Here is a 15,509-nt window from a genome sequence, read left to right on the forward strand (position 1 = left end):
CTTCCTGCTTTTACTTCCTGGCATAGGTACACTCTAAAGCCACTGGCACTTAAAATTAGGGCCAAATTCCAGCTGGCTCGAATCGAATTCTCAAATTCCCGCTGGGTCGGGGGAAACCCGGGCTAGCGCAGCCCATTTTCACAATTGGTGTCAGCTCGATTAGATTTATGGCTTGTGACGCCGTTACTATGCAACCACCAGCTTATCACTGCTGAATGCTGACACCACGTTTAGCTTGCTCGTCTGGGCTTGTTGCTGTTAGCTAGCACATGGACAAGCAGTACTGCAGTAGTCAGACATGACAGGAATTACCACCATAGCTGGATGCTTCATACATTTTAGCACTGCACAATAAACTTTTATGAGAACAGTCAGCCCTCGGATGCTAGCTACCTAACGTTAGCTAGCAAACCAGAGTTGAAACAAGGTAGCTAGCGAGCAGGAATTTTAGCTGGCCAGGTCGTATTGAAAGCTAGCTACATCATATCAAACCTGTCGTCTGGTTTGCTTGGTTAGCTAACTATATAATAGCCAATGCCATGGCAAGCAAGGTAGGAATTAAGCTTGCTAGCTAGCTAGTCTGTTAAGCTAGCGATGACACTAACCATTTAGCTAGCAGCAGTATGGGGTAATGTTAGGCCAGCCCAACCCGGGTTGACTTCGAAGTGTGAATGGAAACAGGGCTAAAACGGCTACCAGTCCACCTATTATGCCATCATTGACTTGAATCAGTCAGTCAGGTTAGACATGGGGAGTGGTGAAAAATAACATGTGGTTTTCATGTGGAATTTTCACCAGTCAGACTCGTGGTTTTTGGACACACGTGTGAAGTTTCATATGTCAATGTGAATTTTTGTTTTGCTATGTTGCTGGAATGAATGTGCCAAAACTTACAACTGGAAAAAAGGCAACGGAAGCAAAGGCCAGGGTAATATAATCAAAGAAAGTGGGAGGTGTTTTATTTAATTGAGTTATCATTAAAAAAACTATAAATTTGTACTTGCATTTACAAATTAATTCCTTGCAATATTTTTATTTTCCTATCAATATCATTATTTTTGTTTGCGTTTTCTAAGAATTTTGTTCTTGACTACAGACTTTTTGCTTGATATAAATGGCACAAAAGTCACTAGAGGATTACACTAATACTAATAACCCTATTACTCTATTCAAAGGTGTTTAAAGCAACGATCCTTAATTAAAACATGAACAAAGTGTTCTCCCAACCACAGTTTTGGTAAAAAGCTGAGGGATGGTGTCGGAGAAATGCAACCACTCAAATCCATAGACTACACTATGGATGCAAGGACTGGTCATCCATGATATCAAATGTATATGTGGCGTACCATGGACAAGCCACCAGGGGGAGACTCGTCGAGGCCTGGTGATAGACGGAGTCCACATCACACGGCAGTGGCTCCCTCTGCTGGACATGCCAGGTCTCGACGGGTCCTCCGGCCAGGACTAATTGGGGCTGTTTGAGGCTGGAGAGTAATCAAGGGGTTGATTGTTCACCAGCCGTACGGGGCCAATAAAGCTGCCAGGAGGGCAGCACACGGGAGGGTTGGAGTTAGTGAGAGGTTGCTACTGGATAGACGTCTTCACGGTCTGCTAGAACCGAGGGGCTCAGTGTTCTACCCCAGAGGAGACAGCATTCCCCGGAGCCCAGAAAACGGTAACCTGGAAGAGGTCTCCTCTTTCTTTTATTTTTCTTTATTGTTTTAAATAAACACCCTTGAAACTGAGGTATTACACTTGTGTCCGTGTCTGATCTGTGTAAACATCTAGATCAAACCCCCTGGTCTGCCACAAGTGGTAGAGAATGTGGGCAATCTGACGTGGTCAGACCAGGGTTGACGTTTACGCAGTATCAGCATGGACGAGTTGATAGCTCAGTTTGTTCAGGCCCATCAAGCGCAACAGGACATTCAGGAACATACGCTGGAAGAACAGCGTCTACAGAATGTCTGCTTGCTTGAGGAAGTCAGGAAGCTGCGAGGAGAAATGCAGATCGAATTGCATCCCAAACAGTTTTTAATCAAGCTAATAGAGGATGACGACATCGAGACCTACCTCTGCACATTCAAACGGACAGCACTCTGGGAAGGATGGCCCAAGTCAAGTGGGTGAGTCTTCTGGCCCTGTTCCTGTCCAAAAGACGTATTATGACCTCAACACTGAACAGTTGGCTAACTACGACTGTTTCAAGAGGGAGGTACTCAGCCACTACGGGTACAGCCTGGCCCGTCGGGCCCAACTGGTCCACGACTGGAGGTTCATGGCTGAAGTTTCCCCCTGAGCCCAGATGAGCAACCTACTGCACATCACCAGGGCATGGCTCCTAACCGACATAGCCACCCTCCCCGTTATCGATAAAGTGATCATGGATTGCTTCTTATGGGCGCTACCTCACGACATGAAGAGGGCAGGGAGCCTACGTGCACCCCAGACCTTGGAGGACCTCTTGTGAGCTGTGGAGACGCACCAGAATACCAAGGCCCTGCTGAAGGGGACGCAGGCCAAGTCCGAGAGCCGTCAGAGGGGATGGAACGCAAACCCCACCACCGTACTCCCCAATCTGACAGTCAGCTGGGCTAAAGGACTGCAGACCCGCCGCAGACGTCCCCAGATGGATGGAGACCAAAGGAGGTGTTTTGAGTGTGGAGCCCGTGGACACCTCGCATGGAATTGCCCGGGTCGAGTGGAGTCAATGCCATCAGCGGGCTCCGGAGACGAGCCCGGGCCACGCAGTAAACTACGTTACCTCCTGTTGGGCCCACAGCGAACTACCAGCACCCATGGTCCCGGTGAAAGTCGGCGGCCATGACACCCACGCTCTGTTGCATTCCGGGAGTGTGGTAACACTTGTACAAGTGCATCTGCTGGCCCATCCGACCAACAGTGGTGAGGAGATGTCCTTCTCCTGTGTCCACGGCGACACCAAGCAGTATTCGCCTGGGCAGGCCACCATCGTGACGCCACAAGGGAGCTGCCAGATGGTGGTGGGTGTCGTACCTGAGTTGCCGGTACCCCTCCTCGTGGGATGAGATTGTCCACTGTTCGCGGCACGAGCTGGGAAAAAGAGTACGAGCCGGTGACCGACGAGAGCGGTGAGGAAGCAAGCGGTTGCCAATCCCGTGTCTACGGACCCAGCGTCAGGGTCCAAGGGGTGCTGGAACCAACCTCACCTGGTGAATAACCGGACGAGGAGCCCATGCTCCCCATCCTCGTTTTTGAGGGACCCGCCGAGACACCTGCCCTGAGCCCCCTGAGAGGACAGTTTGGGACTGTCCAATGGGAGGATCCAAACTTGAAAGCTGCTGCAGCCCAAGTGATAGTTGTGGATGGCCAGCTTCTTCCGGGGGTGAGTGACTGGCGATACCCCCATTTCCAATTCAAAAATAACCTGTTGTATCAGGTGTTGCACGAATAGGGGGAACTTCTATTGGTGCTGTTGCTACCCCGCCGTTACGTCGGAACCGTTCTTCAGCTGGCCCACACCCATTTGTTGGGGGAGCGTCTGGGAATGGAGAAGACCCAGGAACGGATCACTGCCCGGTTCCACTGGCCCGGGATGAGGCAGGCCGTGAAGACTATTATCGCAGCTGTCCGGAGCGTCAAATCCCCACCCCAAAAGCACACTTTTGGAACCCGCTGGTTCCCCTACTGATCATCGGAGTGGACATAGTGGGCCCCCTGGTAAAAACGGCCCGAGGATACTGGTACATCTTGATAATAGTAGATTATGCCACTCGATATCCTGAGCCCATTCCCCTATGGGCGGCAGTCTCCAAGAGAATTGCCCGGGAGCTGTTCCACCTCTTCAGCCGGGTGGGCATCCCGAACGAAATCCTGACTGACCAAGGTACCGAGTTCATGTCCCGACTAATGAAAGATTTGTGTGCTCTCCTACAGATAAAGCCGATCCGGACCTCCGTCTTTCATCTGTAGACAGATTGGTTTGTCGAACAGTTCAATAAGATGCTCAAACAAATGCTGCTGAGGTCATCGAGCGGGATGGGAAGAACTGGAACCAGCTACTACCCCACCAAATGTGGGGTAGTAGAAGTGCCCCAGGCCTCCACTGGGTTTTCTCCTTTTTAACTCCTTTACGGGAGGAGACCACGCGGCCAACTGGATCTCGCCAAGTAGGTGTGGTAAGCCCAGCCGATCCCCTTACGCAGCATGGTGGAACACATAGAAATAATTAGGGAGCAGATGACAGCCATATGGTAAGGGAACATGTGGAGAAGGCCCAGCACGCCCAAGCCAAGGTCTACAATCGGGGTACCCAGCCCCGAGAGTTCCATGTGGGTGACAAGGTGCTAGTTTTAATCCCCACCGCAGAAAGTAAGTTCCTGGCAACATGGCACGGGCCGTACAAGGTGACAGAGAAGCTGGGACCCGTAAATTACCGTGTATGGCAGCCGGGGAGACGGAAACCCCAACAGATGTACCATGTGAACCTGTTGAAGAGGTGGCATGTGAGGACAGCCTTGGCCATGTTGTGGTCAAAACCAGGGACGTCGAATGGTCCCGAGCAATGAGGGCCTTGGACCGGCCCAGAAGCAAGTGCTCCGGGAGCTCATCGATTGGAACACCGCCGTGTTTTCTGAGAAGCCGAGCCGAACGATCCTCATCGAACACCACATCCGCACCCGGCGGTTTTAACCATATTTGGGAAATTGCAAATCAAATTATCACATATGAAAGTTTTTAACATGTGAAAGTGTAATTGACATGTGAGGAGAATACTATGTTTTCACCTCACGTGAAAAGGTGGTGTTAACATGTGAACTTTACATTTAATACATGTGAAAATATGGTTTCACATGGGAACTTTAAGTTCAACATGTGAAAGCAGCTATTTCACATGTGAAAATGTGATTTCACACGTGAATCTGCAAATTTGACATGTTTTTTGTTGTAAGTGTCCTGTCTGCACGCACAGCTGGAACACTCACCTCACAGTGGTGAGTGACATGTGCTCCATGTCTCCTTGTATTCCACATGACCATACATGTGCCTCATTTATACATCTTTGCACACACACTTAAGGCAAAGGTCCATAAAACGTATTTCCTAAATTACACTGATAGCTTCTCAAAGGTATTTCACCATAACATCAAATAGCTTTCAAATAAGCCTACTACCTTCAATTAGCCTAATTGCTGTAGGGAGAACAGAGAACATATGGATATATCCAATAGCAATAGTAAAATGTAGGCTTCTCTACAGAATCAAGCAAGAGCCAAAAACGGCATGCTGTGCTCCTAAAATATGTCATTTTTCAGTATTGCTTCAGGGATTGAAGAGGAACTGTATCAATAAAATACTGTTTGTAATCAGATCTGTTTGAAATTACCTAATAAAGTACACTCTTGAATTAACTGCTATTATTGAATCTAATAATGTTCTAACTTCAATGAAAGAAAGCAACTGTTTAAACTTAATGAGGAGCGAACTGCCTTAGAGGTGGGACTGTGCTGAGGTTTGTCCTTGGATTGAAAGGAACATGGACTTGTCATTTGTCTGATTTTAAAAAAAAGGTGTCTGAACAAGTAACTTCCTTGTTCTAGAATCTAGGCTGTCTGCTCTCAAAGCTCAATAATAGGTTCACATGTTAAAAAATGTTGGGCCTGAAACAAAGTCTCAATTAGCAATAATCAGAGCATTCATACATTAAGCCAAAAAGTCTGTAGCAGGCATTTGTTAGCGATGTAAATGGATCTAGCGGAGGATTAGTTCAGCTGATAGTGGCTTTGTTTAACTGGTGGGGTGAAAACACATTGCTTTTATATTAACTTCCTGATGTCTTCCCTCATCACACGTGGCTTTAATTTGCACTTGATAAATTCTAATTATCACCAGTACAAACTGGACAGGGTGTTAAATCAAAACATGAAACCAAACATGAACTTGACAAAAAATAATCAATGTTTATAATGACAAAACAAAGTTTGATATTCTCACTGCTGATTTTTCTTCTGGATTGGTCTTCTGTTCTCCTTCCTAAATACATTGCAATTAAAAAGCCAACAGCAGTATGTTTTCATTCTCCTGCAACATTCAGGAGAAGTGGCAGGTTTGACCCCAGGTTCAGAAGAGAGGTCTGTGAAGTGAGGAAGCCTCCTCAATAAGCTCACTGAGCCCAAAGGACTGTCATCTTCCATCCAAACACAACTTATTATAGCTGCTGCTTTGCTGTCAACCTCAGCAGACTTCAAAGAAAACATGCCATAGCTAAAATTGTACATTTAAAGTTAGTACATACATCACTACACACATATCATTAGCTAGTAAACAACTGATACTATCATAATGCTACAAATGTAATGTTATGCAAAATCTGAATGTCTACAACAGTGACTTTTTTATGAATATGGACTGCACTATATTAGATTTTCAGTGCTTTAGATGGAACTTTGTAAAGTTATTAGATTTAGTTATTAGAAGTCCCAGCTCATTTCATAGTATTGTCTTTAATCCTCCTCTGTCTAGCTATGGTAATCATTGCTTTTTCCCACCTCTCTTATTGTGTTGGAAAGGTTCTCTTCCCACACCATAGCTCGTAAAATGATCTAGTCTGTGCCTCCTTTGTTATTAAGACTTTTTAATTCATGTGGGTAAAGTCTGGATTAATGCACACTATCATGAAACTTACTGAAACATGAAGTCCTTTGAAAAGCGTGACCAAAATATCTTTAAAAACAGAGACAGTTACGCAAGCACTGGGCCATGTTTCAGTTTTGTGGCACTTCTGTGGCACTTTGTTATGGTTATGACTGAGTTATGGTTAGTCATACGAACATGGAAAATTACTAAAACAGGTTGTACTGAAGCTGGTCTGGAAAGTGGAGCTATTATGAGGCCATTTCTACATAATGACTTCAAAAGCTGAAGAAGCACTAGGTGCAAAGAGAAGCAAGTGGAGGCAGGTGACTCATTGGATTATGACAGGATTCTTCAGACTACTCCACTGTCCAATCATATCGCAATACCCTTTTTTTCTTCCTGGCCTAAAAGACAAGCATCCTGATCTTAATGATGCATAACTCCAACTTTAAAAATAGGGATAAAGAGCAGTTAAGTTGATTATTGTCTCCTCCCATAACCGTGGTCATCAACCTGGGCTCATGAACATAACTGCAGACAATCTGAATGCCAATCAACCCGTAGCATAGGCACTGGAGGTCTGAGAGGATAGGCGTCTGCAGTATGGCAGAGGTCAAGATGGAGTTATACCACCATATTGTTTACACCTATCCAATCCTCTCAGATCTATAGGTGCCCAGTATGGTTTGAATAGGCTTGTGGCACATACAGGAAAGATGAGCGAGCGAAACAGCGCCACTCTGTCTCAGTATGTATAGCCCATGTATCTGATGCTATCTGGTCAAAAAGAATATAGCATTTCATACTCTTTTCAGCCAGACAACATCAGATACATGGGCTATACATACTGAGACAGAGGGGCGCTGTTTCGCTCGCTCGGATGCTTTCTCCAGAGAGATACAGTAGTTTCAGCCGTGCCAATTGAAAGAAAGTTGGCGGGTGCACGGTGTACTGTTCGGATGCTGGAATTATTTTGGATGAATGTAACCTCCTTTTTGAATAAGTGGAGAGTCCAATAGGCTTAAAGTACATTTAAATAAGTTTGCTAAAATTATATACAGTGCCTTCAGAAAGTATTCACACCCCCTTGACTTTTTCCACATTTTTTTGTCTTACAAAAATGGGTTTAAGTGTAATTCTTTGTCAATGATATACACAAAATACTCTAATGTCAAAGTGGAAGAAAAATTCTAACATTTGTAAAAAAATTATGAAAAAAACCCCCCCTGGGCCAATACATGTTAGAATCACCTTTGGCAGTGATTACAGCTGTGTGTCAGAGTGTGTGTATAGGTGGCAGGGAAGTCAGGCGCAGGAGAGTTAAACGGAGTTTAAATGGAGACTTTTAATAAATGTCCACTTAACATGCTCCAAACACGAAAATGTACATACATAAAATAAACATGGGTACGAGGACCCGTCGCGCACCTATACACCAAGAAACAACACTTGACATAAAACAATCTCTGACAAAGACATGAGGGGAAACAGAGGGTTAAATACACAAGAGGTAATGGATGGGATTGAAAACAGGTGTGTGGGAAGACAAGACAAAACCAATGGAAAATGAAAAATGGATCGATGATGGCTAGAAGACCGGTGACGTCGACCGCCGAACACCGCCCAAACAAGGAGAGGCAACGACTTCGGCAGAAGTCGTGACAGTACCCCCCCCCTGACGCGCGGCTCCAGCAGCACGTCGACACCGGCTTCGGGGACGACCCGGAGGGCGAGGTGCAGGGCGATCCGGATGGAGGCGGTGGAATTCTTTTAACATGGAAGGATCTAAAACGTCCTCCACCGGAACCCAGCATCTCTCCTCCGGCCCGTACCCCTCCCAGTCCACGAGGTACTGAAGGCCCCTCGCCCGACGTCTCGAATCCAAAATGGATCGAACAGAGTACGCCGGGACCCCCTCGATGTCTAGAGGAGGCGGAGGAACTTCACGCACTTCAGCCTCCTGGAGCGGGCCAGCCACCACCGGCCTGAGACACATGGAACGAGGGATTAATACGGTAATTAGTGGGCAGTTGTAACCTATAACATACCTCGTTCACTCTCCTCAGGACTTTAAACGGCCCCACAAACCGCGGACCCAGCTTCCGGCAGAGCAGGCGGAGGGGCAGGTTTCGGGTCGAGAGCCAGACCCTGTCCCCTGGTGCGAACACCGGGGCCTCACTGCGGCGACGGTCTGCGCCAATTTTCTGGCGCGCTGAAGGTGGACGTGGGCTGCCTCCAAGGTTTCCTCAGCGCGCCGAAACCAATTGTCCACCGCAGGAGCCTCGGTCTGACTCTGATGCCAAGGAGCCAGAACCGGCTGATACTCCTTTTCAATGTGTATTAGGGTGAGGTTAGTGGAGGAGTGACGTAGCGAGTTCTGGGCCATCTCTGCCCAGGGCACGAACTTCGCCCACTCCCCCGGCCAGTCCTGGCAATAGGACCGCAGAAACCTGCCCACATCCTGGTTAACTCTCTCCACCTGCCCATTACTCTCGGGGTGAAAACCTGAGGTAAGACTAACCGAGATCCCCAGACATTCCATGAACGCCTTCCAGACCCTTGATGTGAACTGGGGACCCCGATCAGACACTATATCCTCAGGCACCCCATAGTGCCGGAAAACGTGTGTAAACAGGGCCTCTGCAGTTTGTAAGGCCGTAGGGAGACCGGGCAAAGGGAGGAGACGACAGAACTTCGAAAACCGATCCACAACGACCAGGATCGTGGTGTAACCCTGTGAAGGTGGAAGATCAGTCAAAAAATCCACCGACAGGTGCGACCACGGCCGTTGAGGAACGGGTAAAATTTGAAGCTTACCTCGTGGCAGGTGTCTAGGAGCCTTGCACTGGGCGCACACCGAGCAGGAGGAAACATAAATCCTCACGTCCTTAGCTAAAGTGGGCCACCAGTACCTCCCATCAAGACAGCGCATCGTCCGACCTATCCCAGGATGACGTGTGAGCCCAATAGATCAATCTGTCGCGGACAGCAGACGGAACGTACAGACGACCAGCTGGACACTCAGGAGGAGAGGGCTCTGCACGTGACGCCCGCTCAATGTCCGCGTCCAGCTCCCACACTACTGGCGCCACCAAACACGAAGCTGGGAGTATGGGAGTGGGATCCATGGACCGCTCCTCTGTGTCATACAGCCGAGACAATGCGTCTGCCTTGACGTTCTGGGAGCCTGGTCTGTAAGTAAGAGTAAACACAAAACGAGTGAAAAACATGGCCCACCTTGCCTGGCGAGGATTCAGTCTCTTCGCCTGCCGGATGTACCCCAGATTGCGATGGTCAGTCCAGATGAGAAAAGGGTGTTTAGCCCCCTCAAGCCAATGCCTCCACGCCTTCAAGGCTTTTACGACAGCTAACAGCTCCCGGTCCCCCACATCATAGTTTCGCTCCGCCGGGCTGAGCTTCTTCGAAAAGAAAGCACAGGGCGAAGCTTCAGTGGCACACCCGAACGCTGAGAGAGCACTGCTCCTATCCCAGCTTCGGATGCGTCCACCTCCACTATGAATGGCAAAGAGGGATCCGGATGAGCCAACACAGGCACCGAGGTAAACAGAGTCTTCAGGTGTCCAAAAGCCCTGTTCGCCTCAGCCGACCACTGCAAGCGCGCCGGGCACCCCTTTAGCAGTGAGGTAATGGGAGCAGCCACCTGACCAAAACCCCGGATAAACCTCCGGTAGTAATTGGCAAACCCTAAAAAACGCTGCACCTCCTTTACCGTGGTTGGAGTCGGCCAATTACGCACGGCTGTAATGCGGTCGCTCTCCATTTCCACTCCTGAAGTGGAAATCCGATGCCCTAGGAAGGAGATGGATTGTTGGAAGAACAAGCATTTCTCAGCCTTGACATATAGATCATGCTCCAACAGGCGACCAAGCACCCTGCGCCACAGGGACACATGCTCGGCGCGTGTAGCGGAGTATATCAGAATATCATCGATATACACCACTACACCCTGCCCGTGCAGGTCCCTGAAGATCTCATCTACAAATGATTGGAAGACTGATGGAGCATTCATCAACCCATATGGCATGACAAGGTACTCATAATGACCTGAGGTGGTGCTAAATGCCGTCTTCCACTCATCACCCTTCCGAATACGCACCAGATTGTACGCACTCCTGAGATCCAATTTTGTGAAGAAGCGTGCCCCGTGCATTGACTCAATAACTGTATTTATCAGAGGTAACGGGTAACTATATTTCACCGTGATTTTATTGAGACCTCGATAATCAATGCACGGGCGTAAACCGCCATCCTTCTTCTTCACAAAAAAGAAACTCGAAGAGGCGGGTGAAATGGATGGCTGAATGAACCCCTGACGCAGGGATTCAGAGATATATGTATCCATAGCCACCGTCTCCGCTTGCGACAGGGGATACACGTGACTCCTGGGATATGCAGCGTCTACCAGGAGATCTATCGCACAATCCCCCCGTCGATGGGGTGGTAATTGAGTCGCCTTCTTTTTACAGAAGGCGAGAGCCAAATCGGCATATTCTGGGGGAATGCGCACGGTGGAGACCTGGTCTGGACTTTCCACCGTAGTAGCACCAACGGAAACCCCTAAACACCTACCTGAGCACTCTCGCGACCACCCCGTGAGAGCCCTCTGTGGCCAAGAAACAGTGGGGTTATGACAAGTTAACCAGGGTAGGCCTAGCACCACAGAATACGCAGGGGAATCAATAAGGAAAAGACTAATCTTCTCCTTGTGACCCTCCTGCGTTATCATATACAAAGGTGCGGTGACCTCCCTGATAAACCCTGACCCTATTGGTCGACTATCTAAGGCATGAATAGGGAAAGGCATATCCACAGAAACAATAGGGATCCCTAAACTATGAGCTAAATTTTTATTAATGAAATTCCAGCCGCGCCTGAATCTACTAGCGCCTTATACTGGGAATGCAGGGAAAAATCCAGAAAAGTGACAGAGACAAACATTAGTGCAGCAGAGGGCTCTGGATGAGAATGGTGCCTACTCACCTGGGGTGATGCCAGAGTGCCCTGCCTGCCTTCTCTATTCCCAGAGGAACCAACCCGGCACCGACCAGCAGTGTGATCTCTGCGATCATAGATGGTGCTCGAGCGGGAACCCCCTCCGGTCTCCCTGCGCACCATCCCTCCCAATTCCATAGGTTCGGGAGAGAGGGTGCGGGAGGATGGAACAACCAGACCCCGATCTAGACGTCCACGAGTAGCCAGCATGTTGTCCAGCCTGATGGACATGTCCACCAGCTGATCGAAGTTGAGGGTGGTGTCTCTACAGGCCAGCTCCCGACGGACGTCCTCGCGTAGACTACAACGGTAATGGTCGATCAGGGCCCTGTCGCTCCATCCAGCGCCGGCAGCCAAGGTCCTAAACTCCAAAGAAAACTCCTGTGCACTCCTCGTCTCCTGCCTCAGATGATAGAGGAGCTCACCCGCCGCTCTGCCTTCGGATGGGTGGTCGAATACCATTCGGAAATGGCGGATGAACTCCTCAAAATGGTCCAACGCCGCATCCTCCTCTCTACACACAGCGCTGGCCCACTCCAGGGCTTTCCCGGTGAGGCATGAGACGAGGGCGGAACTCTTCTCACGGTCCGATGGTACTGGAGAGACCGTGGCCAGATACAAGTGCAGTTTTAGGAGAAAACCCTGGCAGCTGGCAGTATCTCCATTGTATCCCGTGGGTAGGGATAAATGGATCTTGTTATGTTCAGGAGGAGAAAAAGTGTTCAACGGAAATACCGGTTGTGGTGGTGGAGGCGCTGGAAAAACTCCCTGTCTCTCCCAGCGGTCCATATTCTGGACAATGCGATCCATGGCAGCGCTCAGACTGTCAATCTCCTCTGCTTGTTCCATGACGCGTTCCTCTACCTCCATGAGCGAAGTGTCTCGTCCTGCTGACTTCATAGTTTTGGTCAGAGATTCTGTCAGTCGTGTGTATAGGTGGCAGGGAAGTCAGGCGCAGGAGAGTTAAACGGAGTTTAAATGGAGACTTTTAATAAATATCCACTTAACATGCTCCAAACACGAAAATGTACATACATAAAATAAACATGGGTACGAGGACCCGTCACGCACCTATACACCAAGAAACAACACTTGACATAAAACAATCTCTGACAAAGACATGAGGGGAAACAGAGGGTTAAATACACAAGAGGTAATGGATGGGATTGAAAACAGGTGTGTGGGAAGACAAGACAAAACCAATGGAAAATGAAAAATGGATCGATGATGGCTAGAAGACCGGTGACGTCGACCGCCGAACACCGCCTGAACAAGGAGAGGCAACGACTTCGGCAGAAGTCTTTCTGGGTGAGTCTCGAAGAGCTTTGTGTGTGTGTGTGTGTGTGTGTGTGTGTGTGTGTGTGTGTGTGTGTGCGTGTGCGTGTGCGTGTATGTGTGTGTGTGTGCTTGTGACTGAGTGTATCAATATGTCCATCTCTGTTAATCTATTTGTTTGTAGCAGCCAAAACCCTGGAGGATGCTCCAATCAGATTACCCTTGGAGGGGAGTGCTGCAATTTCCCTTTCCAGTTGCATGGGAGGAAAGAGTCCACAGACGGAGAGAGAGAAAAATAAGACAGACATTTTCTCTGTCCCCTCCTGCCTCTCTGCCCTGTGATGCTTCTGTCTGTCCCACATGGCCATGAACTAGTTGTAGCCCAGCCAGATATTTATAACTATTGATCTACATAGTCCCAGCCAGAGACCTTTTGCCTTTTTAAAGCTGATTTCCTGCAATTCTACACATTTTGCGCCATGCAGTTTTAAAGGTAATTTCCTGCGATTCTACATATTCTGCCATGGAGCTGAGAGAAAATGTGCTAGTTTCCTGCAATTCTATGCATTTTGCCATGGCTAATACTGTGTTCTTCTGCTCAAACATAATAACACAATTAATACGGCTCAATTCATTGTTTGGGGAATTTTCAATTCTTCCTGACTGTCCAGCTTTTACTTTGGTGTGTTAGTTCTCATAGATTATATTATAAAAAAAGATATAGGTCCCTCATCTTTTCTACATACTTTATATCGGTTTTAGTTGTTTAAGTTAAAACTGAAAGCATTTTTCCATCCCGAAAATGAATATTTTAATTATAGATATACACAGTGCCTTCAGAAAGTATTCATACCCCTTGACTTATTCCACATTTTGTTTTGTTATAGCCTGAATTCAAAATGGACAAAAACAAAACATCTCACCCATTTACAAACAATACCCCATAATGACAAAGTGAAAACATGTTTTTAGACGTTTTTGCGAATGTAATAAAAAATGAAACACAGAAATATGATATTTAATTTACATAAATATTCACAACCCTGAGTCAATACATGTTAGAATCACCTTTCGCAGCGATTACAGCTATGAGTCTATCTGGGTAAGGCTCTAAGAACTTTGCACACCTGTATTGTACAATATTTGCACATTATTCTTTAAAACAAAATGTCAAGCTCTGTCAAGTTGGTTGGTAATCATTGCTAGACAGCCATTTTCAATTCTTGACATAGATTTTCAAGACGATTTAAGTCAAAACTGTAACTAGGCCACTCAGGAACATTTAATGTCAAGCAACTCCAGTGTATATTTGACTTTGTGTTTTAGGTTATTGTCCTGCTGACAGATGAATTTGTCTTCCAGTGTCTGTTGGAAAGCAGACTGAACCAGGTTTTCCTCTAGGATTTTGCCTGTGCTTAGCTCTATTCCATTTATTTTTATCAACAAAAAAAACTCTCAAGTCCTTGCATGATGCAGCCACCACCATGCTTGAAAATATTAAGAGTGTTAGTGATGTCATGTGTTGTGTTGGATTTGCCCCAAATATAACGCTTTGTATTCAGGACATATAGTTCATTTCTTTGTCACATTTTTTGCAGTTTTACTTTAGTGCCGTATTGCAAACAGAATGCATGTTTTGGAATATTTTTTATTCTGTACAGGCTTCCTTTTCACTCTGTTATTTAGGTTAGTATTGTGGAGCAACTACAATGTTGTTGATCCATCCTCAGTTTTCTCCTAGCACAGCCATTAAACTCTAACTGTTTTAAAGTTACCATTGGCCTGATGGTGAAATCCCTGAGTGGTTTCCTTACACCGGCAACTTAGTTAGGAAGAAAGCATGTATCTTTGTAGTGACTGGGTGTATTGACATACCATACAAAGTGTAATTAATAACTTCCCCATGCTCAAAGGGATATTCAATACATGCTTTTTTTCTATTTTGACCCGTCTACCAATAGGTACCCTTCTGTGCGAGGCATTGGAAAACTTCTCTGGTCTTTGTGGTTTAATCTGTTTGAAATTCACTGCTCGATTGAGTGACCTTACAGATTAATGTATGTGTGGGCTACAGAGTTGAGGTAGATATTGAAAAATTATGTTAAACACTACTATTGCACACAGAGTGAGTCCATGCAACTTATTATGTGACTTGTTAAGCACATTTTTACTCCTGAACTTATTTAAGCTTGCCATAACAAAGGGGTTGAATAGTTATTGATTTAAGACATTTCAGCTTTTCATTTTTTATTAATTAGAAAAAATTACTAAAAACAATTGCACTTTGACATTATTGGGTATTGTGTGTAGGCTAGTGACACAAAATCTAAATTTAATCAATTTTAAATTGAGGCTGTAACTGTCACGACTTCCGCCGAAGTTGGTTCCTCTCCTTGTTCGGGCGGCGTTCGAACAAGCCATCGCTAGCCATCGCCAATCCACCTTTCATTTTCCATTTGTTTTGTCTTGTTTTCCCACACACCTGGTTTACATTTCCCTCATTGCTTGTCGTGTATTTAACCCCCTCTGTGTGTAATTGTTTGTTGTAAGTGCACATTCTGACTGGTGCGCGACGGGTTTTGTACCCATATTTTGTTATTTCTGGA

At 46.8% G+C, this 15,509-nt stretch overlaps 1 protein-coding gene across 1 annotated transcript in view; it reads left to right on the plus strand.

Moving 5' to 3' along the window:
- Positions 1-4,229: 4,229 nt before the first annotated feature.
- LOC120054258 (centrosome-associated protein 350-like) overlaps positions 4,230-15,509 on the plus strand; it is an 85,680-nt gene continuing 74,400 nt past the window's right edge. Inside the window, exon 1 of the mRNA XM_039001682.1 lies at positions 4,230-4,484. Within this exon, the coding sequence (XP_038857610.1) occupies positions 4,230-4,484 (255 nt within the window). The remainder of the gene's footprint in view (positions 4,485-15,509) is intronic.

The sequence above is a fragment of the Salvelinus namaycush genome, chromosome 10 (assembly GCF_016432855.1).
Source record: "Salvelinus namaycush isolate Seneca chromosome 10, SaNama_1.0, whole genome shotgun sequence".
NCBI classification, from domain to species: domain Eukaryota; kingdom Metazoa; phylum Chordata; class Actinopteri; order Salmoniformes; family Salmonidae; genus Salvelinus; species Salvelinus namaycush.